We start from the raw sequence: 26,484 nt of genomic DNA, 5'->3' as shown, positions 1-26,484 counted from the left end.
TCACCATAAAGACTACAGTTTTGTAATCAGTAAACTGCTTTTATGAGCAGAGCTTGCCACGTGACCTGGTGTTTGACAGCTGGCAAGTCAGGCGTCTCCTGTGTGTCTTGGCTGGACAACTGGATGTTAATGAATGACTGATGAAAAAACACGGCAGTGATTGCCCCTGTTAGATGTCCCATTGCTTTGGGAGACGCCCAGGCCCCTCTGGAACAGCCAGTTTCATTTTATACACCTTAGCGAATTATTCATCTGTCACCCTCAAGGGCTTGCAATTAATTTTCATTTGTCCTGGCTTTTTTACAAGTGGGTTATAAATGGCTGGCTTCCCACTGGTATACAAAAATCTCCTTTTAAAATAGTCCCCTGTAATAGGTAGAAAAGACCTCTTTAGAGCTGGGTAAATACATGAAGGACTTTGTTTTGTTCTGAGGATCGGATGGACCTGATTTGTAATAATCAGTGGCTATCCTTGGTTCTATTTTCAGGGAGAATGTGGATTTTTTTTTTTCTTTTCAGTACTGGGAATCTACCCAGGGGCACTTTACCCCTGAGCTATATCCCCAACCCTTTTAATTTTGAGACAGGGTCTTCCTAAATTACTGAGGCTGGCCTTGAATTTGTGGTCTTCCTGCCTCAGCCTCCTGAGTAGCTGGGATTATAGTGTGAGACATTGTGTTTGGCTAGAATGTTTTTTTTTTTTTTTAAAAGGGATGAGGGTAGGGCTTTTATATTTGCTTTATTTTGTTATTACTATTTACTATTTATTTTGTTATTACTATTTACCCCCACCCCCTTTCTTTTTTATAAAGATTTTCTTTCTTTCTTTGTTCAGTGCTGGGGATTGAACCCAGTTACATGCTAAGCAGGTAACTACCACTGAGCTATATCCTTAGCCTACCTACTTTAAAAAAATAAACTCTGACTTAATGGATATGTGAAGTGTGATTTAGTAAGTAATTTTGAATCAAAGTGTACTACCTGAATGCTTCTAGAAAATTGTGGTAAACTACATGTAAATCTGAATTGTACCTCCGGAACCATTTTCAGAGAATAGTTCAATGGCTTTAAGTATGTTCACATTATTATGCTACCATCACCACCATCCTGCCACAGAACTCTTCTCATCTTGCCAAACTAAAACTCGGTAACCATTAAACAATGACTCCTCATTGTCCTCCCTCCTTTTTGATTTTTATTTACTTTTTTTATACTGTAGATTGAGTCCAGAGGCGTTTAACCACTGAGACACATCCCCAGCCCTATTTATTTGTTTATTTATTTATTATTTTGGTACTGTGGATTAAATCCAGGAACACTTTACCACCGAGTTACATCCTCAGCCCTTTCTTTTCTTTGAATTTTTATTGAAATATTTGTTTTTTGTTGTAGATGAATATAATACCTTAATTTTATTTATTTATTTATTTATGTATTTACTTATTTTTTGTACCAGGGATTGAACTCAGGGGCACTCAACCACTGAGCCACATTCCCCAGCCCTATTTTGTATTTTATTTAGAGACAGGGTCTTGCTGACTTGTTTAGTGACTCCCTTTTGCTGAGGTTGGCTTTGAACTCATGATTCACGGGTCTCAGCCTTCCTAGCCACTGGGATTACAGGTGTGCACCACTGCGCCCGGCTTCTTTATTTATTTTTATGTGGCGCTAAGGATCGAACCCAGTGCTTCAAACATGCTGGGTGAGTGCTCTACCACTGAGTCACAACCCCACCCCCAGCTCTTTCTTTTTTTTTTATTTTTTAATTTTGAGACAGGGCCTCACTAAATTGCTGAAGCTGGTCTTGAATTTGCAATATTCCTGCCTCAGCCTCCTGGGTCACTCCTCTGTCACTGGGTTTATAGGCATGCGCCACACAGCTCTATTCTTTTAAAAAAGAAACTACAACAATGGAATCTTACTGTTTGTACCACTCTATCACTTCAAGGCTACATTATGTTCATTTCATCCATGTGCCATGATTCATCTAACCATTTTCCTGGTGATAGACATTTGGATTGCTTGTAGTTTTTCACTATTATAAGCAATATGGCAATAAACTTCCTTATTTTTACATAGTTTGCTTAATTGTGTATACATACCTATAGGATAAATTCTTAGAAATAAGATTTAAAAGTTAGATGGAGGGCTTGGGTATGGTTCAGTGGTAGACAGGCTTAGTTTGCATAAGGCTCTGGTTTCCATTTTTGGCATCAAGAGAAAAAAAAATTTTTTTTGGATAGATATTTCCAGATATTGAAGGATAAGATTTTAAGTCAACTGCTAATCTGAGAAGGCTGCTAATGGCTTTATGAATGGCTATAAACTAAAGAGATCTTCAGCCAGTCAATAAGGACCATGCAACTGAAGGAAGTCTATGTTGTCCTTGCACCTACATCATTTTAGGCTGGAATCTTTGTAGCACCGAGAAGCTTTGCTCTCATTATAAATGAACATCTTGGTCTTCTGATTTCTAAGACAGTCTCTTGATGATTTTGGTATCAATTCATTCTCTAGAGACTGTCAATTTAGGGTGATCAATATGATCTACAATCTAGTCTCTTTATTGTCCTTAAAGGCTCTGCTTGAAAACCTTTCTAGCTCTTTCCTATCCTTCCTACTACTTACCCTTGGTGAACATTTTAAGAATTTCTAGTCAAGCTGGGTGCAGTGTCATATGCCTGCAATCCCAGCAACTTGGGAAGCTAAGGTAGGAGGATAGTAAGTTTGAGGCTAGTCTCAGCTACTTAGTGAGGCCCTGGCTAACTTAGCAAGACTCTGTCTCAAAATGAAAAATAAAAAGGGATGGGAATGTGGCTCAGTGGTTAAGCACCTTTGGGTCCAATCCCTGGTATCAAAGGACAGATAAATAAATAAATAAGTACAATGTGATTTATCTTGTCTGTGGATTATAAACTCTATGGACAGGAATTTTTTTTTTTTACCCATTCTTGGATCTCCTACAGCACTTAGTCCATACTAAGTGTTCAGTTGCTTTGCTTAATCAATTGTTGGCTTGAACAATTAAATGCCTGGAGCCACTATGACACCTGGAATAAATATGGATTCTCATTTTGTCCAAAGTCCAAGGGGTTTCTGGTTAGCCTTGGCTGTCCTGGGGGAGTCTGTTCAAAGGAGCAAATAATCTCTTCCTGGGTATTATTCCATTTATTTTCTTAGGATTAGGTTGGGTTGGAATTTAACCAGGACCTCAGATTGTCCAATATGAATTTGAGTTAGAGATTCATACTCAACCAATCAACCTGCCCAGGTATACCGGAAGGACACACCAAAGATTGCTGTCTAGGCTTTGAAAGTGGAACACCACACCCAAAGGGTCAAACCTGTGATCGGCAGCAAGAACTCACAGGCATTCAGAATTTTCTTTGAGCTTCAAGTGACCCATATATATGATATATATTGCTGGCTTTCTCTCTGACTCTTCTTTCCTGCCTCAAATGACCCAAGATGGAGGATGCCCTCTTGACTCATTTTGTGCTTCCCTGTCCAGGATCTGTGAGTCGAGTCAAAATCTTTGAACTCATTTCCCTTTGTGGTGGTGTGTTGAATTTGAATCTTTCTTTTGAAAATCCAGGAGATACCCAGATTGGGTTTTCCCAGAGAGGGCTTCAACCATAGTCAGGCAGGCATAAATAGGACATGTATGGGACAAGAGTCACAGTGATGTCTGCCAATACAAACAAGTTTCCCTTGTGAGAAACCCCCTGGTTGTGGGTTGAACAACTAGGCATTAAGTTGCCCTCCACGTAAAAGAAGTAACCCATGAAAGACACACTGCAAACACCCACTTCTAGCTCCTCTTCATTTCCTATTAGGGCCTGGCTGCTAGTTCCTCTGGTACTAGAACCCCAATTTAGCTGGGGGGCTCTCAAACACCAGAGAACAGAACCATCTGTCTAGTGCCAGGGAGTCAGTGACAGATGCCTCTCTGGGTGCAGGAAGCGATTCTGCAACTTCAGCTGAGAGAGATTCCCCAAGTGACAGCAACGCCTCTACCCACATTTACATTTTGATCTAATTTCTGCATGTGATTTTAGAACTGATATTTTTCGGGTGATGAGGAACTAAAGCAATGACAGGCCTGAATCACCGTCATGTGCATGACAGGAAAAAAAAATCACGTTTTCTACTGCTGGGATTGCCTGCTAGTAGAAGGGCAGGGTTTTTATCTCCATGGACTTAAGCAATGGAATGTCCTACTGTCTCCTTGAATTAGTGTCTCATGCCACTGAGACTAGCAAAAGGGTATCCAGGTTGCATGTCCAATCTGTAATCTTTTACTAGCTCCTGCTATGATCATTTTTTTTTCTTGAACATTTTTTTGTGAGTCATAGGTTTCTTAAATAGCTTGCTTGAGAAGCAAGACCTTTCTATGCTGGAAGATATAATAATTTCTAGGGTCAGCAAGCATTTATTTGCAGGGCCAGCAGGCACAAGTGTCTTCTCATGCAGTAGGGAATTAAGGTCCCTGAACTTGCAGTACATGAAGTTATGACCAGGTTAGAAATGCTCACAGTTTGAGATATAGCTTCCTATAGTGTGGCACGGCCTAAGACAACCCAAATTTAAGTACCTCCTCCAAATCTAATTACTTGTCATATTGAATGAGTCACTTCATGCTCCTGAGCCACACTTGAAATGGTCACTGAGCATTGATAGCACATGGAATGAATGAACCCATAGTACTGAGTACCTGTTATGCCTCTGGCTCTGTGGTTTCTTTTCACAAGTCTTTGTTTCTGTAAAATATGGTTAATAATTCTATATCTGCTCTCTATCCCTGCAGTGTTTTCAAAAGACAAAACAAGATAATGTGGGAAGGAATAAAGATATAACAATGTAGAAGTCTAATTACCTTTCTCTCTCTCTCTCTCTTTTTTTTTTTTTTTTTTTGGTACTGAGGATTAAATCCAAGGGCACTTAACCACTGAGCCCTTTTTATTTTTCATTTTGAGATAGGGTCTAGCTAAGTTGCTTAGGGCCTTGCTCAATTGCTAAAACTGGCTTTGAACTTGTGATCCTTCTGCCTCAGCCTCTGGAGCTGCTGGGATTACAGATATGCACTACCAAGCCCAGCGCCTTTGCCTTTAATTCAGATTTTCTACATTCTTCTCTTTTTCCCTTTCATCCTAAATCTGTATGAGTTTGCCTGGGTGTGGCTTCATGGGACTGATTATTCATCTTGCCCCATCCAAGTCCAGTGCAGGCACATAGCTGGGAGAGTAGCATTTCCTCCTGATCTCATGCCCCTAGGTGTACATGTCATCTTGAAATGTACAACATCCATGGGAACATCAGCTTCCCACACATTGTAGGAGATTTCAGCTAAAATGTGTGTGAGTCACGTGAAGTTGAAGGGCTGGTTTTGGAGCTTTTGGGCTACTCATTCCCACATTATCAGAGACAAGATCTGAGTGACCAGGTGAATTTGGTCACCTGCAGCAAAAAGAGCACGGGCTCAGAAGTCAAACCATTCCATCCAGGACTCCTTGCCCTGCCAGTTACTAATTACATAAACTGGTCAATGACTTAACCCAGCTTGGGAGAAAAGGGAAATAGTGGAAGGATTCCAGGGCCTCTACAATCAGGGATAACTGAAATGAGGGATTTAAATGCCTTCAGGATAAATTTTCCTGTTTCTTCCTCTTTTTCTATGTCATTCTTTCAGTCATGATTTTTCCCTAGAGAGGGAACCATGACTTTGATAGCTCTCATGTCTCATGGGTTATAGCTCTATTATCAGAAAAGCCCTGGTCTCTTCTCTCAGTCCCAACTTCAAAAATCCTGGAGTGGAACTCTGATTGGCCTAACTTAGGTCAATAGTTAGGTCCCAGACCAATCAACTGTGGCAGGGTGGAGGCAGGGTCATGGAGTAGAGGCAAGACCATGGGTACCACTCCCAGAGATTCTGAAACTCACCGGAGCCTCATGTGCTTGCACTTAGACAGTTACTTCACCTCTCTGAGCCTGTTTTCTTATTATGTAAAATAGGACTATTAATATGGCCCAACACCATATATAGCTTTCATTTTCATCTTGCCCTTAGTTTTACTTGGGGCTGAAAAATGATGAGACAAACCAGATTTTTAAAAATGTATTCTTTTAGTTGTAGACAGACAAAATACCTTTATTTTGTTTATTTTTATGTGGTGTTGAGGATTGAACCCAGTGCCTCACACATGCTAGACAAGTGCCCTACCATTGAGCCCCAACCCCAGCTCATTGTTTTGTTTTTTTAAGATGGGTTCTCACCATGTTGCTTGGGATGGTCCCAAACTCCTGGGCTTGGGGGATGCAGTACGCACGCCTGTAATCCAGCAGCTTGGGAGGCTGAGGCAGGAGGATCACGAGTTCAAAGCCAGCCTCATTAAAAGCAAGGCACTAAGCAGCTCAGTGAAACCCTGTCTCTAAATAAAAATACAAAATAGTGCTGGGGATGTGGCTCAGTGGTCAAGTGCCTCTGAGTTCAATCCCCGGTAACCCCCTCCTGGAAAAAGAGATTTGGTGACATGCATAAAGCAGTTATTTTTATATCTAAATTATTTTGGGACAAGACCTATATTCTGTAATTTAGTGTCTAATTAAATAGTACTTTTAAAAATAGTAAATGAAAATGTTTGAATATTTAAAAATGCAAACTTATCTAAAGATTACTATTACAGGACTGGGGTTGTGGCTTAGTGGTAGAGCCTAGCATGCTTGAGGCCTTGGGTTTGATCCTCAGCACCACATAAAAATAAGTAAATAAAATAGAGGTATTGTGTCCAACATCAACTAAAAAAATATTTTTAAAAAGATTATTTTACAGAACTGACAAAAAGATGAAAATACTAGTGTGGGTATACAAATACATAATTGAAGCTGGATGTGTGCTATACCCTTGTAATCCCAGCTATTTGAGAGGCTGAGACAGGAGGATCACAGGTTTGAGGTCAGTTTCAGCAACTTAGTGAGGCACTAAGCAATTTATTGAGACACCGTTTCAAAAAAATAAAAATAAAAAAGAGAAGGAATGTGGCTCAGTGGTAAAGCACCCCTGGGTTCAATCCCCATTATCCAAAACTACCACCAATAACAAAAATCCCATGTTTGAATATGAAATGTTTCTGTTTTTGTAATCCAAATTTAAAACTACTAAAGGGGAAGATACAATGTTAAGAATTTACAAGAATTTTTTTTTTATAAATAAAGAATTTTAAGCTACAATAAATGAATAGATTAAAAGTAGAGGGGTGGTGGTTGTGGCTCACTTAGCATGTGCGAGGCCCTGGGTTCGATCCTCAGCACTACATAAAAATGAATAAATAAATTAAATAAAGGTATTGTGTCCATCTACAACTAAAAATAAATAAATATTTTTAAAAGTTGATATTGTTCTGCTTGGGAGGCTGAGACAGGAGGATAGTAAATTCGAGGCCAGTCTTGGCAACTTAGAGAGACCCTGTCTCAAAGTGAAAAAAATAAAAAGGGCTGGGGATGTAGCTCAGAGGTAAAGCAACCATAGATTTGATCCATAAGACCAGAAAATTAATTGATTAATTAAATAAAAATAAAATAAAGTAGATATGATATACATGTATTTATAATATACAAGAGATTATGCGATTATTCAGTCTTTCTTTTATAGTTACAAAAATACTTGGGTGACACCCAAAGAGTTTCCCTGTTTTTTTGTTTTTGTTTTTGGTACTGGGAATTGAACCCAGGAGTGCCTTTATTACTGAGCCTTAGCCCTTTTTATTTTGAGACAAGTTTTTGCTAAATTGCTTAGGACCTTGCCAAGTTGCTGAGGCTGGCTTTAAACTCATGATCCTTCTGCCTCAGCCTCTTGAGTAGCTGGGATTACAGGTGTGAGCCAGTGTGCCCAGTTGTTTCTTTGTGTTTTGGAGAAAGAACGGTCTCGTTGTGAGCAGGAGTAAAAATATATTGAGCACCGTCTCCTATGTGGTAAAGAGGATGGTTTCTTGTTCATAAACCCAGCTGACATTTATAAGTAGCTATGAATGACTAATCGAGACCATGACAATTGGGGGCAATACAGGTCTTAGAAAACAGCCCAAATTGAGGCCCATCATTTGAGGTCTGGTCAAATGGTCCTGTTGTTTGTCTGCACACCTCCTGTATCTTCCTATAGTTCCTATCTACTTTCCAGGGTTGTAGTAACAATGGCTAAAAGTATCTAGTTGCAGCCTACAAAGATACTCAGTAAATACTGATTCACTTTCTTTTCCCCATGTCTTAAGAACTCTTGCAAAGAATTTCATGAGGAACGGGGTGCAGTGGTGTGTACCTGTGGCTCCAGCTACCTGGGAGGACTGAGGTAAGAGGATTGCTTGAGCATAGGAGGTCAGGACCAGCCTGGGCAGCATAGCAAGACTCCCATCCTCACCCCTGCATCAAAAAAAAAAGAAAGAAAGAAAAGAAAAGAAAAGAGAGAGAGAGAGAGAGAGAGAGAGAGAGAGAGAGAGAGAGAGAGAGAAACGAGATTGGGTATAGGCATTCCATTATAGGAATCGGTCACATGGCTCAAATACTGACTGTAGTGTCCTCTGATTTGTTTTTAAATTGGCTTTGAGGATCCCACCATGATTCTCAATTTAGCCTGAGAAAACTCAATTTGAAATCTATTTCAGTTTTTTCTTTTTGGCACTGGGGATTTAACCCAGAGGCAGTTAACCATTGAGCCACTTCCCTAGCCCTTTTTATTTTGAAACACAGTCTCACTAAATTGCTGATGCTGCCCTTGAACTTGTGATCCTCCTGCTTCAGTCTCCTGAGTCACTAGATTACAGTGCCTTCCACCATGCCCAGCTATCTCAGTATTTTCTAAATGCTTACCTGACCCATTAGGAATTCAGCAGATGAAAGCATGTGAAGAAACACATCTAGTCCACAAATATATATGTGTGTGTGTGGTGTGTGTGTGTATATGCATAAATAACATATGTGTGTAAATATATATGTATATATTTTATTTACCGTGTATATATAGACACGTGGATATAATTATAGTGTACAGTATGCCACAGGCTCAAAATATCGGAATAGTTATGTAAATTATAGTTTAGAATTTCTCAAATCACTACTTTTTCCTAACAAGTCCATGTCCTTATGATATTGTCAGCACAATCAAAAGAAAGAAATAAGGTTTATATTATGTGAATGTGCAGTCTCTATCATATGGCAGAACATCTGTAACTAGCCATGTGGCTTTGGGCAAACCACTTGGTATTTTCAATTTGAAAAACACTTGTGTGCTTAACACGTGTGAAGCTTCGAGATGGAATCTGGGAGATGATTCAGACATGCCTTTAAAGAGAGGGGCCTGTTGGAAAGACTTTCAGTAGAAGTAAGTACAGAATCTGCAATGGTTCTAGAAGCATAGGGCATATTTAGAGTCAGGACTAGCAAGTGGTCTGGGTTGACTGAAGTTTATAAGACATGAAGCTAAGGTGTGTAGGGAGCTAAGGTGTTGGGGAGTTATATCCATATAGGGGTCAGGAGGGAGGGAGGTGGCATAGATCTGAATTTAGGTGACTTGAAGAATGGGATACCTTTTAAGCAATATTAGGGAAAAATAAGAGAAGGAGTGAGTATGAAGAATAATGACTTTAATTTTAAATATTTGTACTGGGCTAGGGATATAGTTAGTGATAACATGCTTGTCTAGAATGTGCAATGCCTTGGGTTCAATCCCTAGCACCACAAAAAAAAATCCTAGTTGGCTAGGTGGACATCCAGCTTGGAAGAGTTGCAGGGGCTGAAGCTAATAGACCTGAGAGTTGTTTAAAGTGGTATTTGAGCCAGGTGTGGTGGCACACACCTGTAATCACAGCTGCTCAGGAAGCTATAACAGGAGGATTCAAGTTCAAAGCCAGCCTCAGCAATGGCAAGGTACTAAGCAACTCAGTGAGACCCTGTCTCTAAATAAAATACAAAATAGGGCTGGGGGGCTGGGGATGTGGCTCAAGCTGTAGCGAGCTCGCCTGGCATGCGTGCGGCCCGGGTTCGATCCTCAGCACCACATACCAACAAAGATGTTGTGTCCGCTGAAAACTAAAAAATAAATATTAAAAATTCTCTCTCTCTCACTCTCTCTCCTCTCTCACTCTCTCTTTAAAAAAAAAAAAAAGGGGCTGGGGATGTGGCTCAAGCGGTAGCGCGCTCGCCTAGCATGCGTGCGGCCCAGGTTCGATCCTCAGCACCACATACCAACAAAGATGTTGTGTCCGCCGAGAACTAAGAAAAAATAAATAAATGTTAAAATTCTCTCTCTCTCTCTCTGTCCCCCCCACCTCTCACTCTCTCTTTAAAAAAAAAAAAAAAAAAAAATAGGGCTGGGGATGTGTCTTAGTAGTCGAGTGTCCCTGAGTTCAATCCCCAGTACCCCCACCCAAAGTGGTATTTGAATCACTGATTAGGATATAGTTTCCACTGCTAAAATAGTGATACCAAAATACTTGTGGTTTAAACCATATAGAAGTGGTTTTCTTTCTCACATTATTCAGGAGTAAGCAGTCAAAGGATAGTATGGTACTCTGGAAAGTCAAAGATGCAGACATCTTCTTTTTGCCCTGTCAAGCCCAGGGTCATTCACATGGACAAAGATGAGTCAACATTACCAAATCTGTTCTTCCAGCCAGTGGCTGCCCACAACAAAGACTACTTTTCTCCCTTGCAGATAATGTGGCCAATGAGAGGTAAGCAAAAGACATGTGAGCCTCCTACAAACATATTTTAAATATCAATATATTCTCAAATACTGTCACAGAGTATAGCATTATGAAATGAGTCTTCTGAGGGAAGGACTTCAGGGTGCCTCAGGTGAAGGAGGAGGAGAATTGAAAGCATGGGGGCAGTGGTCCTCAATCAGGGGTGATTTTGCACTCCCCAACCTGGTCCCAAGGCTCTCTAGAGATATTTTTGGTTGTCACAACTGGGGTTTGTGTGTGCTACAGGCCTCTAGCAAGTAGAGGTCAGGGATGCTGCTAAACAGTTTACAATGCAAAGGAAAACCCCCAGCAACAAAGAATGATCTGGACCCCAAATGTCAATAGTGCTGAGCTTGAGAAATCCCATATTAGGAGATGAGGACAGTGGTTCCCAAACTTTGCTGCACATTCAAATCACCCGGGGAGCTTTTAAAGCTCCAAATACCCAACTCAGACCAAGGCCAATAAATCTCTTGGTGAGACTCAGGCATCAGTATTTTCAAATAATCCCAGGTAATTCCAAAATGTAGCAAGGTTCAAGAACCACTGGATTAAAGGATCTGGTAAACTCTAAGGGGAATTTCAATGATTCCTGGCACATGGTGGGTTCTCAGTAAACATCTGAGGAATGAGCAAATATGTAAGTAATAACATCATGTGGGGTAGAAGTAAAGGGTCAGGAGTTAAGGGAGTAGATTGGAGGTGGAGGTAGAGGGAGAGTTTTGCTTACAGATTATTCTTAGAACTATTGCTATATTTGGAAACATGAAGGGCAGTAGGTTGAGGAAGAAGCTGATAGAGAAAAGAGTTTCTGTTTTTAGGTTGACGGAGAATTGTTTGTAGGAAGAGGGTAAGGAATAAGGAGAGGGAAAAGGGGTAAGGATATGAGAGAGAACAGGAGACATTAGTAGAGGGTATGAGACAAACAGAACGATTCGAGGCATGAAATTGAGAAGAATTGACACATTCTTAGACACAGAAGGATAACTCAGGTGAAGATATGGACTAATTTTGAAATGGGGATAAAGTTGGGGCCAGAGTCTCCCCCAGCCCCCTTTTCTTTTCTTGGGACTGGGAATTGAACCCATGAAGCACTTTACCATGAGTTAAATCCACATCCCTTTTTGAGTTTTGAGACAGGGTCTGGCTAAACTACCAAGGTTGGCCTTAAATTTATGGTACTCCTGCCTCAGCCTCCAGAGCCACTGGGAAAAGAGGCATGTGCCACCACCCCTGGCTAGTAGAATCTGGAATGACCTCCATCTTCCCTATAAGTGGATGGGAGGTGAGGAATCTTCTGAAAATAAATATGATGGGAGTGGATTTTGAACTTGAGAAATGTGGAGAAGTCTTGGGTCACACTGTATGAAAAACCATTGTTAAGAAGAGCCCAGGTATGGGCTAGGGTTGTGGCTCAGAGAAAGAGTGATTGCCTAGCATGCCTGGGGCACTGAGTTCAATCCTCAGCACCACATAAATATAAAATAAAGGCATTGTGTCCAACTACAACTAAAAAATAAATGCTTAAAAAGAAGAAGAGCACAGGTGGGCTGAGGATATAATTTAGGGGTGGCACACTTGCCTAGCATGTGTGAGGTCCTGGATTCAATCCCCAGCACCACTTAAAAAAAAAAAAAAAAAAAGAGTCCGGTGCTGGGTATAGTGCACATGCCTGTAATCTCAGCTACTGGGAAGGATGAGGCAGGAGAAATGCAAATTTGAGGCCAGTCTTGGCAATTTACAGGGTTTCCAAATAAAATAAGAAGGGCTGGGGATGTAGCTGAGGGATAGAGCACCCCTGTCTTCAATCCCTAGTGCTGAGTGGGCAGAGAGAATTTTTTGAGATTGTGAATTTATACTAGGTCAAACTAGCATGACCTTGGGCCTTTCTCCAGTAATGTGGAAGGAGAGAAACAAGTCAAAAGGAGCCAGTTGGGGCTGGTAAAGCAGGGACAGTAGAAAACCAATGGAGAGGGCTGGGGCTGAGTTAGAAAACTGTGCTTAGCATGTGCAAATCCCCTGAATTCAAGCCTCAACACCAAAAGGAAAGGGTGGGTGGGGGTGGGGCAGAGTTCTTTGGCATTTGTGATCACATTCCAAGATGGCTGAACATGAGATCTAGGTCAGGAGGAAATATGAGTGAAATTAAAATAGTGCTGAAGGATGGGGCTGGGGATATGACTCAAGCGGTAGCACACTTGCCTGGCATGCGCGCGGCCCTGGGTTCGATCCTCAGCACTACGTACAAATAAAGATGTTGTGTCCACCAAAAACTAAAAAATAAATATTAAAAAAAATTCTCTCTCTCTCTCTTTAAAAAAAATAAATAAAATAAAATAAAATAGTGCTGAAGGATTGGAGAAATGATGGTAGGTGAAGACTTAGAGATGTCAGGAAAATTAAAAGGAGGTTCAATGGTAGAGAAAAAGATGAAGTTGGGTCAGAGAAAATTTCATAGATTAAGATCTGGGAGTAGAATAAGTTCAAATAATGATCAAATTTAATGTGTAGGTTTGATTGTATTATCTTTTAAAGCCCTTTTAAGTATAAAAAAAAGTCTATGAGAAATGTGAATTGTTGGATTCTGAATTTACATCCTAATTTCTGAGAAGCTAAGAATGTGACCCTAATTGATCTTTTTTACACGTGAAGTTCCAAGTGGTTTGTGTCCATAGGGAGGGACTATCTGGGAGGCCTTCTGCATGTGCTCAGTGGTGAAGATGATCAATCAGTATTGGGCCTCAATGTCTTTCAAATTTTTTTATATAAATTCAACTGACACTAAAATTTAAGAGTAGGCTGTGGAAGTTGGGAAACATGAGAATCTTTCTGGGTCATATAAAAGTAAATATTTGAGAATGAAAAAATCTGCCTTGCACATTCTCATGCAATAAAGGCTAATCTCACTTTTCCCTTTCTCTGCCTTTGGGCAAATTGCAATTAAAAAAAAAAAAAAGTAAAATGGCGATATCCTAGAACAGATTACTTAAACCACACATTGGTGTTTATGGGAGGACTCAGATTCACACTCCATTGTGAGGCTAACAGGATGCTTTTCCGGGGTCTTGTGATCATTACTTGTGATCCACATAGTGGAACCTGAGCCCCTGAACTCTCTTTCTGCTGTGTTCTGAGAGCCAGAGTTTGGCTTCCTAATTGCCCCATATGGTGGTTTTATTTGGTGGCTCAGCTGGGTGGAGTGAACTCTCGGAAGAGATGCATTCATTTTTAGTTACCTCATCAGATTGCTAATTTTCAATCTGGCGGCATAAATCACCATAATTACTGTAATCCCCAAACAGAGAGGCAGATATTCTGGCACTAGGGTAGCAGCTTATTGCTATTGCTACACCAAAGCTGTTCTACCGGGTGCTCAGAGGTTGGAGAGTGTCTGGCCTGCCCTGAAAAGACACTCTGGGATTTGGGATGGAGGGCTTGCTGGGCAGCTATTTTCCTTTACCTGGGGGAAAACTCAGTCCTGAGAGGAGCAGCTTCTTCTGAACTAGCAGCAAGGGTCTGCAGTTTAAGACAGACTTTTGGGTCTGGAGTGTTCCTCAGTGGTAGAGTATGTGCTTAGCATGTGTGAGAACTTGGGTTCAAATTCCAGAACCCAAAAGAGAGAGAGAGGGGGGAAAAAAAGGCCCTTGGCCTTGGACAGCTGTTTACATGGTGGTGTGCAAACAGAACTCAACAAAACTTCAGTCCTCATTTCTTTCCCTTTTTCTCATGAACTCATTTCTTGGTGTGGCGTTATTATTGCATCTCTCCTGAGGAAAGCTTTGAAAGTCCCAAAGAATTATCTCATATCAGAGAGGAAAAAAGAAATTCCAATGTAACTTACCTCTTTAACATTTATACTTGTAATATAGATTTTAAAAAATAAAATTAAAAAAACCTAAACTAAGTTTTAGGTATACAAACTAGATCCTGAATCAGTCACTTGGTGGAAAATGTAGATGAGTGGTAGAGTACTTGCCTAGCAGGTGGGAGGTCCCGAGTTCGATCCCAAGCACTAAAGGGAAAAAAAAGAAAGAAATCTTGTAAATATGTGAAAATTCCTTACCATTCCCACAGAAGGTGAGGAGGTCCATACCAAACTTTCTTGCTTAGTTTATATCATAAGGTTGTTTGAGTACCTGTTTATTTGGTTTTGGTTTTGCTGGGCATTTTTAAATGTTTGGAGTATTGGGGATTGAACCCAGAGGAGCTTTACCACTGAGCTACATCCCCTTTTTATTTATTTAACACACTCTCTCTCTCTTTCTCTCTCTTTTTTTTTTGGTACTGGGAATTGAACTTGGGCACTTGATCAGTGAGCCACATCCCCAGCCCAATTTTGTTTATCTTTTTAACTCTTGAGACAGGATCTCACTAAATTGCTTAGATTCTCACTAAGTTGCTGAAATTGGCTTTGAACTTGTGATCCTCCTGCCTCAGCCTCCCAAACCACTAGAATTATTGATATGTATCCGGCTTTGCCAGGCATTTTAAAGACATATTAAAGTGAGAGAGAAAGAGGAAACCAGACTGTAACAAAAACAAAAAAAGCCTGCTGAGGAGGGATTTTTTTTTATCTAATACTATGAAGACTTGGTGGATTTTGAGCCCAAAGCGTCCTTATTACTGATGCCCTGAGAGTAAATTTTAGGTCAGGAATGTTCTGCGCAAAATTGAGGCTGTGCTTGGCCATTTCAAGATAAGACAGACAAATAATGGATTGCAACAGGATAAATTGCCCAGTAAGATGGCCCTGGTCCTGTCTGCCCCTGTCTCCCCCTGGCCTGGCTGCCCTCAGATGACAGGAAACAGACTTACTTTGTTTTTTGTGTTCTAGTCACCTTCCCTTATGTTTCATTAGCAGAGGGACTTGAATTATAAACACAGTTCTGCCATGAGCTTCCTTGACTGAGTGTGGCATTTAGAGCATTCTCATCCTTTTTTGATGTTTCCCACTATCTTTCAGATCTCTTATGATTCTTTCCAGGACATAGTACAGTGCCTAGGCACAAAGTAGATGTGAAAATTTTTTTTTCTTTGTACTGGAGATTGAACCCAGGGGTGCTCTACCACTGAGCTAAATTTTATTTTGAGACAGGGTCTTGCTAAATTGCCAAGGTTGGCCTCAAACCTGATCCTCCTGTTTCCTCCAAGTCACCTGGGATTACAGGCATGCTCCATCAATAAATATGATACATGGTTCAAAAGTGGAGAGGAATTTTGCAGGGGGTGGGTCAAAGAGTAAAAAATGAGGGGCTGTTCAGTTTCTTTGAAGTCTTGTCCCAACAAGCAGGGGCCTCAGATGCAAGGCTCGGGTTATTCTCAGAAGTGTCTTGAAGATTGTTCCTAGGCTCGCCATTGGGTTTAGGCTAACTTTTCTGAAGTTTTTCTGCATTAATGACAATAACTTTTGGATGGCAGTCACATGCTTAGAAACAAATCATTTTGATCTTGCCTTCTAGAGCAGAGATTTTCCCCTTGAGATCTGATCTCTTTTACTCCAGTAAAAAAGGCCAAGGCTATAACACTATTTTGTTTTGGTGACAGGATGCCCTTTCTTACCAACTTCTTAAGGATACCATTTTCAGCTACATATACCTAGATTACCCTTTCCCACTCAATCTAAGATTGCTAAGAGGTCTGGTACTTTTTTTTTTTTTTTTTTTTTTTGGTACCTGAGATTGAACCCAGGAGTGCTCTATCACTGAACTACATTCCCCAGTCCTTTTTGTTTTTAATTTTGAGACAGGGTCTTGCTAAGCTGCGTAGGGCCATGCTAAGTTGCTGAGGCTGGCTCTAAATTTGTGATCCTCTTGCTTCACCCTTCCAAGCTGCTGGAATTATAGGCATGCACCATTGTGCCTGGCTGGTACATTTTTCTCTGCTTCCTACCACCTCCTAACTCCCAAGTTCTTACCCATATGCCAGTAACTGGGATTAGTTTCTTTTATAGAGCAGAAATCGTATGATAATTGGGGGGTAGGATTGAACTTACATGTCTTGGGGCTGGAGGTGAACTCAGTGGGAGAGCATAAAAGCCCAAGGCTCTGCATTCAATTTCTAGAACAACAAGAACAAAACAAGCAACACCCCTTTTTACTTCAAGGATGGTAATTGGAAGTAATACTTATCCATCATGGGTAATAGTGAGTAGTGACTGAGTATAGTCTATTTGTTTTAGTATTTTTTTAATATTTATTTTTTAGGTGTAGATGGACACAACACAATGTCCTTATTTTTATGTGGTGCTGAGGAAACCCGGGTCCTTCCCATGCTAGGCGAGCACTCTACTGCTGAGCCACAATCCCAGCCCTGTTTTAGTATTTTTTGCAGAGGTAAATTATTTATTAAGAACTATCAATGGCTGTGTTAAAGGGTCACATGGAGACTGTCCAAGGAAGGCTTTACAATAATAATATAGTAAACAGCCAGGTGTGGTGGTGCACGGCCTATATCGAAGCAGCTGAGGAGGCTGAGGCAGGAGGATCTTGAGTTCAAAGCCAGCCACAGCAAAGCAAGGCACTGAGCAACTCAGTGAGACCCTGTCTGTAAATAAAAATACAAAATAGGGGTGGGGATGTGGTTACTCCCCCCCAAATAATAATGTAGTGAACAATTGTCTGATTATACTAAAAATATATATTGTATTCAAAGACTGTTAAAATGTTCCCCTTACCTTTTCTTTCATGCTGGGAATTGAACCCAGGGCCTTTCCCAGGCTAAGCATAAAGTCTATCACTGAGCTATACCCCCAACCCTGTATTCACTCTTTTTAAAAATATTTTTTTTAGTTGTTGGGGGACCTTTATTTATTTACTTATTTATGTATTTATATGTAGTGCTGAGAATCAAACCCAGTGGCTCACACATGCCAAGCAAGCACTCTACCACTGAGCCACAACCCCAGCCCCACTATATTCACTATTTAACTACGTATGGTTCCATGTCTCTTATAAGGAGAGTGCATAGGAAGATTCCATGTGCCTCTGTTTAGGCTGTCAAGTTATTATTTTTATCTGTTTATTTACTTGCTTTCCTTTGATTAAAAAATTCCATGGTAGTACAGGAAATATGTGATACTGAATAAAACTGTCACTTCTGAAAATATGCAGTTAATGGCATTATATAAATAAAATTTAATAAATATTGTTAATATTTACTCTTGAAACATGTTCAATAATTCCAAATTTAAAAAAAAATTCTTACAGAACCAGGTACAGTAGCACAAGTGTATAATTCTAGCTACTCAAGAGGCTGAGGCAGGAGGATCACAAGTTTGAGGCCAGTCTGAGCAACTTACTGAAGACCACATCACAAAATAAAAAGGGCTGGGGATGGAACTCAGTACTAGAGCACTTGCCTACCATGCAAGGGGCCCTGCATTCAATCCTTCCCTCCCTCCCCCCAAAAGCTCTTACAAATATTTACTGCTATTTCTACATCTTTAATCCCTTTTCTGACATAGATTTTAGAACAAACTCCATAATCTGTTCCCTTTTCCTATTACATGTCAGAGTAAAACAGAATAGAAATATCAACTTTTAAAGGCAAACACGCACTGGAAAGGAAATCAAGTGGAAGAAGCTCCTGAAATCCCAACTCCAAGCGGGCAAGTTGACCATTTTGAATCAAGTGCAGGATTTTCTTTTTTTTTAATATTTATTTTTTAGTTTTAGGTAGACACAATATCTTTATTTTACATTTATATAGTGCTAAGGATCAAACCCAGTGCTCGTGCATGCTAGGCGAGCAGTCTACCACTGAGCCACAACCTCAGCCCCAAGTGCAGGATTTTCTATTTCATTCATAGGGAAAAGGAGGAAGAGAAAATGGAGAAGACTCAAAAGCTCCGAGTGTCAGTATTGATTCCTTAGGAATCTAGAAACAAGAATCTTTTTGAGGCAGTGCACTATTTTGGTTTTCTCCACCTGCCTGCAATTCTTTAATCTGTGGGGAGATGCTGAGACGCTGAAGAAAGAGTGCATAGATCATCCGTGTCATGTAGCCAAAGCAAAAAAGCAGAAGGGGCTGATTTTCTTCCTTTTGATTAATGGGAGGGCTATTCACTTTGGAGTGCCTCCATCTCCCTACTTGTCACACAAGAAATACTCACCTGACTTTAGGGCTGCCAGAGGGGAAAAGAAAACTGAAGTTGAGAGAACTAAGTGTATGACAACAGGTTAGCAGCACAACTTATATTGGGGGAGAACAAGTTCTGAAGGCACTAAGGATATTGGCAATAGGAAAACTGAGGGTTAAATTTCACAAGAAAGGAGGGAGGTGGCTTTGTGGGGTCTCAGACTGGGGGAGGGGGCATGTGTTTGACAGGCTTCAATGGGACCACTGTCTCTGCCTTGGGATACAAGAATCATTGCTATTTGTCGTGCATGCCTACTGTGCGTCAAGCTCCTTAGATAGTCATTTCATTTAGTCTTCATCTAAACCCAGTAAGAGGAACACTATCCCAGTTTGCAGATGAGAAAACTAAGGCTCCAGACAGTTAATTTGGTCAAGGCCACCCAGTTGGAGAAATGCCACTCTCCTCATCTCATCTGTAAACTGGAGTTATTAACAGAACCAGAATCCATCGTCTGCTGGTTTGACTTGCTTGAAATCGAGCGTGAGAATACACGAAGAGAAGAGGCCCTGGACTATTCCGATCTACCGACAAGTGAGCTGGGCTTTTCCAGACTTTTGTTTGGGTTCCTTTTTCAAGGTTTCTAAAGCGCAGGCGCGGGAAGTTAGCCACCGTCTTCCGGCGCCCCTTGAGTAGTCCATGGTCGCCCTCTGCTGACGTGTGTGGCAACTTGCGGAGAGCTAACATTTCCAGGCCTGAGGGTGGATTTATCTCGCCTATAGAGGGCGCCCTTCGTCGCGCTGAGTAGGCCCACTCTTGGAGTTCCTTCCTTAAGGACTTCCTGTCTGATCTCTATGATCCATCCTGTTGCGACGGGCGAAGTTCCTAAAGTTTTCAATTTACAGTAAACAAAAGAGACCTGCTCCAACCCGGAAGTGAAAACTGGAGCCTGACCTGAGTGGCTTCCAGCGCCGGCCGACCGGAAGAAGGCAGAAAGGAAGCTGCAGCCATGGCTGTGGCTGTGGCCGCGGCGGGAGTCTTTATCGGCTCGGAGCCAGGCCCCGCGGAAGAACTCGCCAAACTTGAGTATCTGTCTTTGGTGTCGAAGGTTTGCACCGAGCTCGATAACCACTTGGGGATCAACGACAAGGACCTAGGTAAGCTTGAGGAGGTCTCAGCGGCCTCAGGGATGAGGTTAAGGAAGAAGAAGCCGGGTGATTGATGGGCCGACTGTGTGTGTTCGTGTCGATCTGTCACAGATTTGGACCCAGAGAATCTGTGGCGGTGGCTTCTGCTCGAGAGGTCCCCTCTCCCTCGGTCCCGTCATTTTATTAGAAACCATTTTCCAAAGCTGTCAGTGAAGCCTGGGGCTGCCATCTCTGCTTGATACCCCCGTCCCAAGTTATTGAACAACAGCAGCAGCCGCCGCCACAATGAGGATGATAATTATGGGTGACATTTACCGAGTGTTCACTGTGTCAGATAGTATGGTCAAGTCTTTATTTATATTATTCTATTTGGTCTTCACTCACTTTTTTTTTTTTTTTGGTACCGGCAGTTGAATCCAAGGGGTCTTAACCACTGAGCCACTCCTGAGCCCTTTTTTTTTTTTTTTTTTTTCATTTTGAGACAGGGTCTCGCCAAATTTCTCAGGGCCTTTCTAAATTGCTGAGGCTGGCTTTGAACTGGGAATACTCCTGCTTCAGCCTCCTAAGCCGCTGTTCTCGCCACTCTTTTAGATAGTATCCTTTGAGCTCTGTGCTTTACCATGTCTCAGATAGCCGTCATTTAGGCGTTTAGGGGCAGCCTACATCCAAACTAAAAAATTAGAAAAGGCCACCGACCTACAGCTAAGGTCATAGGCAGATGGAGGTGAATAGGGATGGGTAGAAATCAAGGGTATAAGTGACGGAATTGCTTTTGATGGTACCAGGATGTTTCAGCTATTGTAACAGGAGAATATGACCATAGATGTAACTAACTTTAGAGATTGATGGTAGGAAGATGAGTGAGAGAGTGCCATTTGTTTTCAAAATGAAAATGTAGCGAAATTACCAGATGGAGGAATGGTGGGAAGGGGCATGTGATAAGAGGCTGGAGAGGTGTGTGAGGCTCTGGGTTTGATCCCCAGCATTACCAAGAAAGGGGGTGGCTGGGTGTCAAGGAGGTTAGATTCCTGACCTTGGATAAGATACTTAGTTTCTCAGAAGCTGTTTTTCTCAACTGTTAAGTGGGATGATAATATTTCTTCACAGGGTTACTATATAGCACCTTGGAAGATGCCCTGAAGCCAGTTCATTTTAGTTCATTTTTTTCTTGGCCTTTCAGTCAAGATGTGCCTATCTTATACAAATCAAGAATCCCTAACCCAAAAACACAAAATCTGACAGTTTTTTGAGTATCAGCATAATGCTGGCAGTCTGAATATATTGCTGCTTGCTTTGGGATCCTTTGAGTATGGAATACTGGGCACCAAATGACTTAATTGTCCCTCTACCTTTCTCTAAAGAATGTTGCTGAAATCAGATTGCATGGGTTCCAGTCTTGTCTCCAATTATTATTGGGAAAGATGGTGTCTCAAACACTATAAAATAGGACAATAACAGTACCTACTAATGAGAATTGTTGTGAGGGTCTTGGGGATAACCCATATAAAACCCTTAGTTTAGTGCTCTGCAGATAATAATGTTCAAAAAGTGTTAACCATTAGCATTGTTGTTATTAACTTTGTGTGTGTGTGGAGGGGCTACTGGGGATCGAATCCAGGGGCTCACATATGCTAGGCAAGTGCTCTATCACTAAGCTGCATCCCAGTCCTTTTTTTTTTTTTTTTTTTTGAGACAGGGTCCTCACACCGAGTTGTTCAGGCTGGCCTCAGATTTCTCCCTCAGCCACCCAAGTAGTTGGGATTATAGGCATGTGCCATCCTATGCTGTTAGTTTGTTATTATGCATAAGCATTATGCTTAGTATCATTACAAAAAAAAAAAGGCAAATTCTACCATGAAAATGGTGTGGTAATACCAGTCACCCAGATCTTCCATTTATTTATTTATCTATTTATCTATTTATTTATTTATTTTAGGATTAGCATTCAAGAAAATAATCATTAGTAATTTCTTGTGGAACTCACAGTGTGAGGTTTATTATCTCAGCCTATGTTAATAATGTACTTGTTTTCTGAAAGTCTCTTTATGAATAAATTGCTGTAATATTAGAAGTATTTTTGTTCTTTTTTTTTTTTTGGTACTGGAGATTGAACCCAAGGGTGCTTTACATCCCTAGCCCTTTTTACTTTTCCTTTTTAGACAAGGATTCACTAAGTTGCTGAGGCCCTTGCTAAGTTGAAGAGTGAGGCTGGCCTTGGACTTGTCCTCCTGCCTAGCCTCTGGAGTCACTGGGATTATAGGCATGTGTCACCATGCATGGCTACTATTAGAAGTTTTAAGAACTAAGCATGTTTGAGGAGACAATTTTGGGAACAATTAAGTCTTTCATCAACTTGGAAATTATATCATCCAGTATCTCCCTGACTTTTACATATAGATTGGGTCGGACCTTCTAGAAACCATAGAAAGCATTCTGTGTGTGTCTGTGTGTATATGCATGGGCTCATGCTTTTGTACATTTTCACCTTTAGAGTCTATGTGGCAATGTGCATAGCTGATAGTTTTGTTTTGTTTTTGTGGTACTGGGGATTGAACTCAGGAGCACTCTACCACTGAGCTATATCACCAGCCCTTTTTATTTTTTAATTTGAGACAGGATCTCACTAAGTTATAGAGGCTGCCCTTGAACTTGTGAACCTCCCATCTTAGCCTCCTAAATTGATGGGATTATAGACATGCACCACTGCACTATGCCATAGCTGATAATTTTGTGAGTAGAGGGTATGACAGTCTGGGCAAATAGCTCTTCCTAGTTTAAATGCACTCAAGGACTTGATTGAGCTGTTTTTAAATAATGGTTTCACTTATAAAAAATTGACTAGAACATATATGGATAATCTCAGCCATCTAAATTTTCTTTCTTTACCTTCACTAGATGATAGTCTTTGGCTTTTATGACTGTTGGATAACCTGATTAGTTTTTTTTTTTTCACTGTACTTAAAACTAATTTCTTGCTCAAGTTTCTATTCTTAATTCTTTTTCTCATTTGCAGCTGAATTTGTGATCAGCCTTGCTGAGAAAAATACTACCTTTGATACCTTTAAGACTTCGTTGGTCAAAAATGGTGCAGAATTCACAGTATGTATATTTGAAGACTATTTTTTTGTTTTGATGTCATTATTGAGTTTAAATTTGGGGAGGATTTAATGGTAGGATTTGGATGTAGGAAGGAGGCAGTTTGTATATCCCTATTAAATAAGCCATTTAATGTGCAATGTTTTCATGCCATGAGGCAGTGGTGATGAATCTGGATTTCCTGTGCCTCCTTTCTAGGATATTGCATTATGATTTCCATCATTAAATATTTTTGGATGTTTACATTCTTGTTCTGTGAATCAGAAAGTCTGAAACAAGAATCTAGGTTTTAGAGGTGATGCTAAAGAATAGGAAATAAAATGGTTGAAGGGAACTAAATAACTTTTCCACTAAGGATTCGTAAAGTTAGCATTCTCTAAAGCTGCTATTTCTAGCTTCATGTTGTACCAGGTTGAATTTTGTGTTCATTTGTTCCATTAGCTAAATTCAAGTGCGTAATTATCCCTCACATTCTTTTTTTTTTGGTACTGGGGATTGAACTCAGGGGCACTCGACCACTGAGCCACATCCCCAGACCCGGTCTCACTGAGTTGCTTAGTACCTTGCTTTTGCTGAGACTGGCTTTGAACTCACAATCCTTCTGTCTCAGCCTTCTGAGCTGCTGGAATTATAGGTGTGCACCACTGTGCCCAGGTCTTACATTCTTTTTCTTTTCTTTTCCTTTCTTTTTTTCCTTCCCTTCCCTTTCTTCCCCCTTTCTTCCCCTTCCCTTTCCTATTCTTTCCTTCCCTTCTTCTTCCCTTGTCTTCCTTCTTTCCTCCCTCCCTCTCATTCTTTCCTGAGGATTACACCACTGAGCTATATCCACAGTCCTGTTTATTTTGAGACAGGATCTCACTAAGTTGTGGAGGCTGGTCTTGAACTTGTGCTTTTTCTTACTCAACCCCCTGAGTAGCTGGGATTACATGTCTGTGCCATACTTGAACCCTTACTTTTTTTTTTTTTTTTTTTTTTAGTTATAGATGGAACATAGTATCTTTTTTTTTTTAATTTTTTTTAATATTTATTTTTTAATTCTCGGCGGACACAACAACATCTTTGTTGGTATGTGGTGCTGAGGATCGAACCCGGGCCGCACGCACGCACGCCAGGCGAGCGCGCTACCGCTTGAGCCACATCCCCAGCCCTGGAACATAGTATCTTCATTTTTCTACCACTGAGCTACAGCCCCAGCCCCCTATATTCATTTTTTAGGTGTATATGGACACAATGCAATACCTTTATTTTTATGTGGTGCTGAGAATTGAACCTGGGTCCTTCGCGTGCTAGATGAGCGCTTTACCGCTGAGCCACAATCCCAGCTCTTTTTTTTTTTTTTTTTAAGCTGTAGTTGGACATAATACTTTTATTTTATTTATGTATTTTTATGTGGTGCTGAGGATTGAACCCAGGGCCTCACACATGCTAGGCGAGCACTCTACCGCTGAGCCATAATCCCAGCCCCCTTACTTTTCTTTTCTTTCTTTCTTTTTTTTTTTTTTATATTTCTTTTCAGTTGTAGATGGACACAATACCTTTATTTATTTCATTTATTATTTTTATGTGGTGCTGAAGATCGAACCCAGTGCCTCACACGTGTTAGGCAAGTGCTCTATGACTGAGGCACAACTTCAGCCCCTGATCCCTTACTTTTCTAAGTATGTTTAATCACTGATTGAGGGTTTGACAATTTTTCTCCTGTATTTTTTTCAAAGGATTCTCTTATTAGTAACCTTCTGCGTCTCATACAAACCATGCGACCTCCAGCAAAGCCTTCTGCTGGCAAAGGTGAGCAAAACTTCCAACTGAACTTAGCCTCCAGAATGATTTAGATTGTGAGCACCTTCTAAATTGTTTTTATTTTTATCAATGTAGCTGCTGAGCAAGTAAATGTTCATAAGAATTTTTCAAATGATTTAAAACAAAATTAAAATTATACGACATAATCAAATGAGTACTGATGTACTCCCCCTCTATATGTCCAGAGTTTGTTGAGGTTTTGAAGTTAATGTGTTTAGAAAATTAAATTGTATATATAATAACTATGGTTATGTGTAGCAAAGTTCCATGTCCTTTTTCAGGTTAATTCAAATCTAACATTGAATTTACTTTGTGATCTGTAATATTTAATAACGTTAAATATATCTTTTTTTTTCTCTTTAATTCTTTCTTGTTCTTCAATGAATTAAGATCCAGTTGTTAAGCCAAAAACCGAAAAAGAAAAGCTGAAGGAACTTTTCCCAGTCCTTTGCCAGCCAGACAACCCTTCCGTTCGGGTACGGACCCATTTTGAAAATGTCTGCTATAAATGTCTTCCATTCCTCTTCTTTGTATCATTAGTAATTTTATAATTTTTTTAGTAATTTTAATAATTGTTTACCTTTGTTGTTCCATGTTTCTCAAAGTGAAAATATGCCATCACTCCCTGATCATGTTCTATGTATCGAATAGTGTTGAATTGAGATATAAAGTACACATGAAATGATAAGGTTCTGAAATAGGTGACTGATGGGTGAAATTAGACTTTTGTTCCATTACTTGTTAGAGGAGCAATTTTTTTAAGGTAATTTGGTTTTTAAAATTCATTTTAGCTAATTATCTATTGAGTACTTACTGTATGCCAAGCACTGTTCTAAGTACAAGGTAAAAAACAGTGAACAGATAAGCGTGTCTGCCTTTTTGCAGATTATACCCTAATGTTGGGTGAAGAGCTAGAAATTAACATATAAGTAATCTAGTGGGGGAAGAGACAGATAATAAACAAATAAGCATAATTGTCCCACAAAAAAGATAGATAAATAAGTGTGTAGTATTTGCATAAATTACATCCTTTTGTATATTTTATGGTTTATTTTTTGGTTTTGGTTTTGGTTTTTGTTTTGATACAAGGATTTGAATCCAGGGGTGCTTTTTACCACTGAGCTACATCCCTGGCCCTTTTTATGCTTTTAATTTTGAGACAGGGCCTCTCTAAGTTTCGAGGCTATTCTCAAACCTACCTCAGCCTCCTGAGTCTGGGATTACAGGTGTGTGCCACTAAGCTTGGCCTTCCATATACTTTAAATCATTTCTGTATTACCTAATACAACGTAAATGCTATATAAATTGTTACTACTATTCTGGGTGTGTGCTGGGGATTGAACCCAGGAGTTCTCTACCATATCCCCAACTTCCCCTCCTCGCCCTTTTTTCTTTTGAGACACAGCTATGGAAAATAATAAATTGGGAGGAAGTTGGGGAGTGCTTTGGGATAGTTGCTTTTTATAAATTTTTATATCTGAATTCTAGTTGTAATTATTACTTGCATGCATTTATGAGAGAGGTGATTAATATATAATTGCCTACGTTAGGATTGTATTAAGGTCAAATGGGATTTAGTACATGTAGACATGATGCTCAAGAACCTTTGCCCATTCCTTCTGGTTGTCTCTAA

At 40.3% G+C, this 26,484-nt stretch overlaps 1 protein-coding gene across 1 annotated transcript in view; it reads left to right on the top strand.

Annotated features, from left to right (window-relative positions):
- The first annotated feature begins 19,753 nt into the window (after positions 1-19,753).
- The window catches only part of Dhx8 (DEAH-box helicase 8), a 36,810-nt gene continuing 30,079 nt past the window's right edge, over positions 19,754-26,484 (top strand). The window contains exons 1-4 of the mRNA XM_005328081.5: positions 19,754-19,964; positions 22,969-23,054; positions 24,767-24,839; positions 25,242-25,327. Coding sequence (XP_005328138.2) covers positions 19,817-19,964; positions 22,969-23,054; positions 24,767-24,839; positions 25,242-25,327 — 393 coding nt within the window. The 5' untranslated portion in view covers positions 19,754-19,816. The remainder of the gene's footprint in view (positions 19,965-22,968; positions 23,055-24,766; positions 24,840-25,241; positions 25,328-26,484) is intronic.

Source organism: Ictidomys tridecemlineatus, chromosome 3 (genome assembly GCF_052094955.1).
Source record: "Ictidomys tridecemlineatus isolate mIctTri1 chromosome 3, mIctTri1.hap1, whole genome shotgun sequence".
Taxonomy (NCBI): Eukaryota; Metazoa; Chordata; class Mammalia; order Rodentia; family Sciuridae; genus Ictidomys; species Ictidomys tridecemlineatus.
Note: the sequence above shows the minus strand (reverse complement) of the source record. Positions and strands in the feature narration are given on the sequence as shown.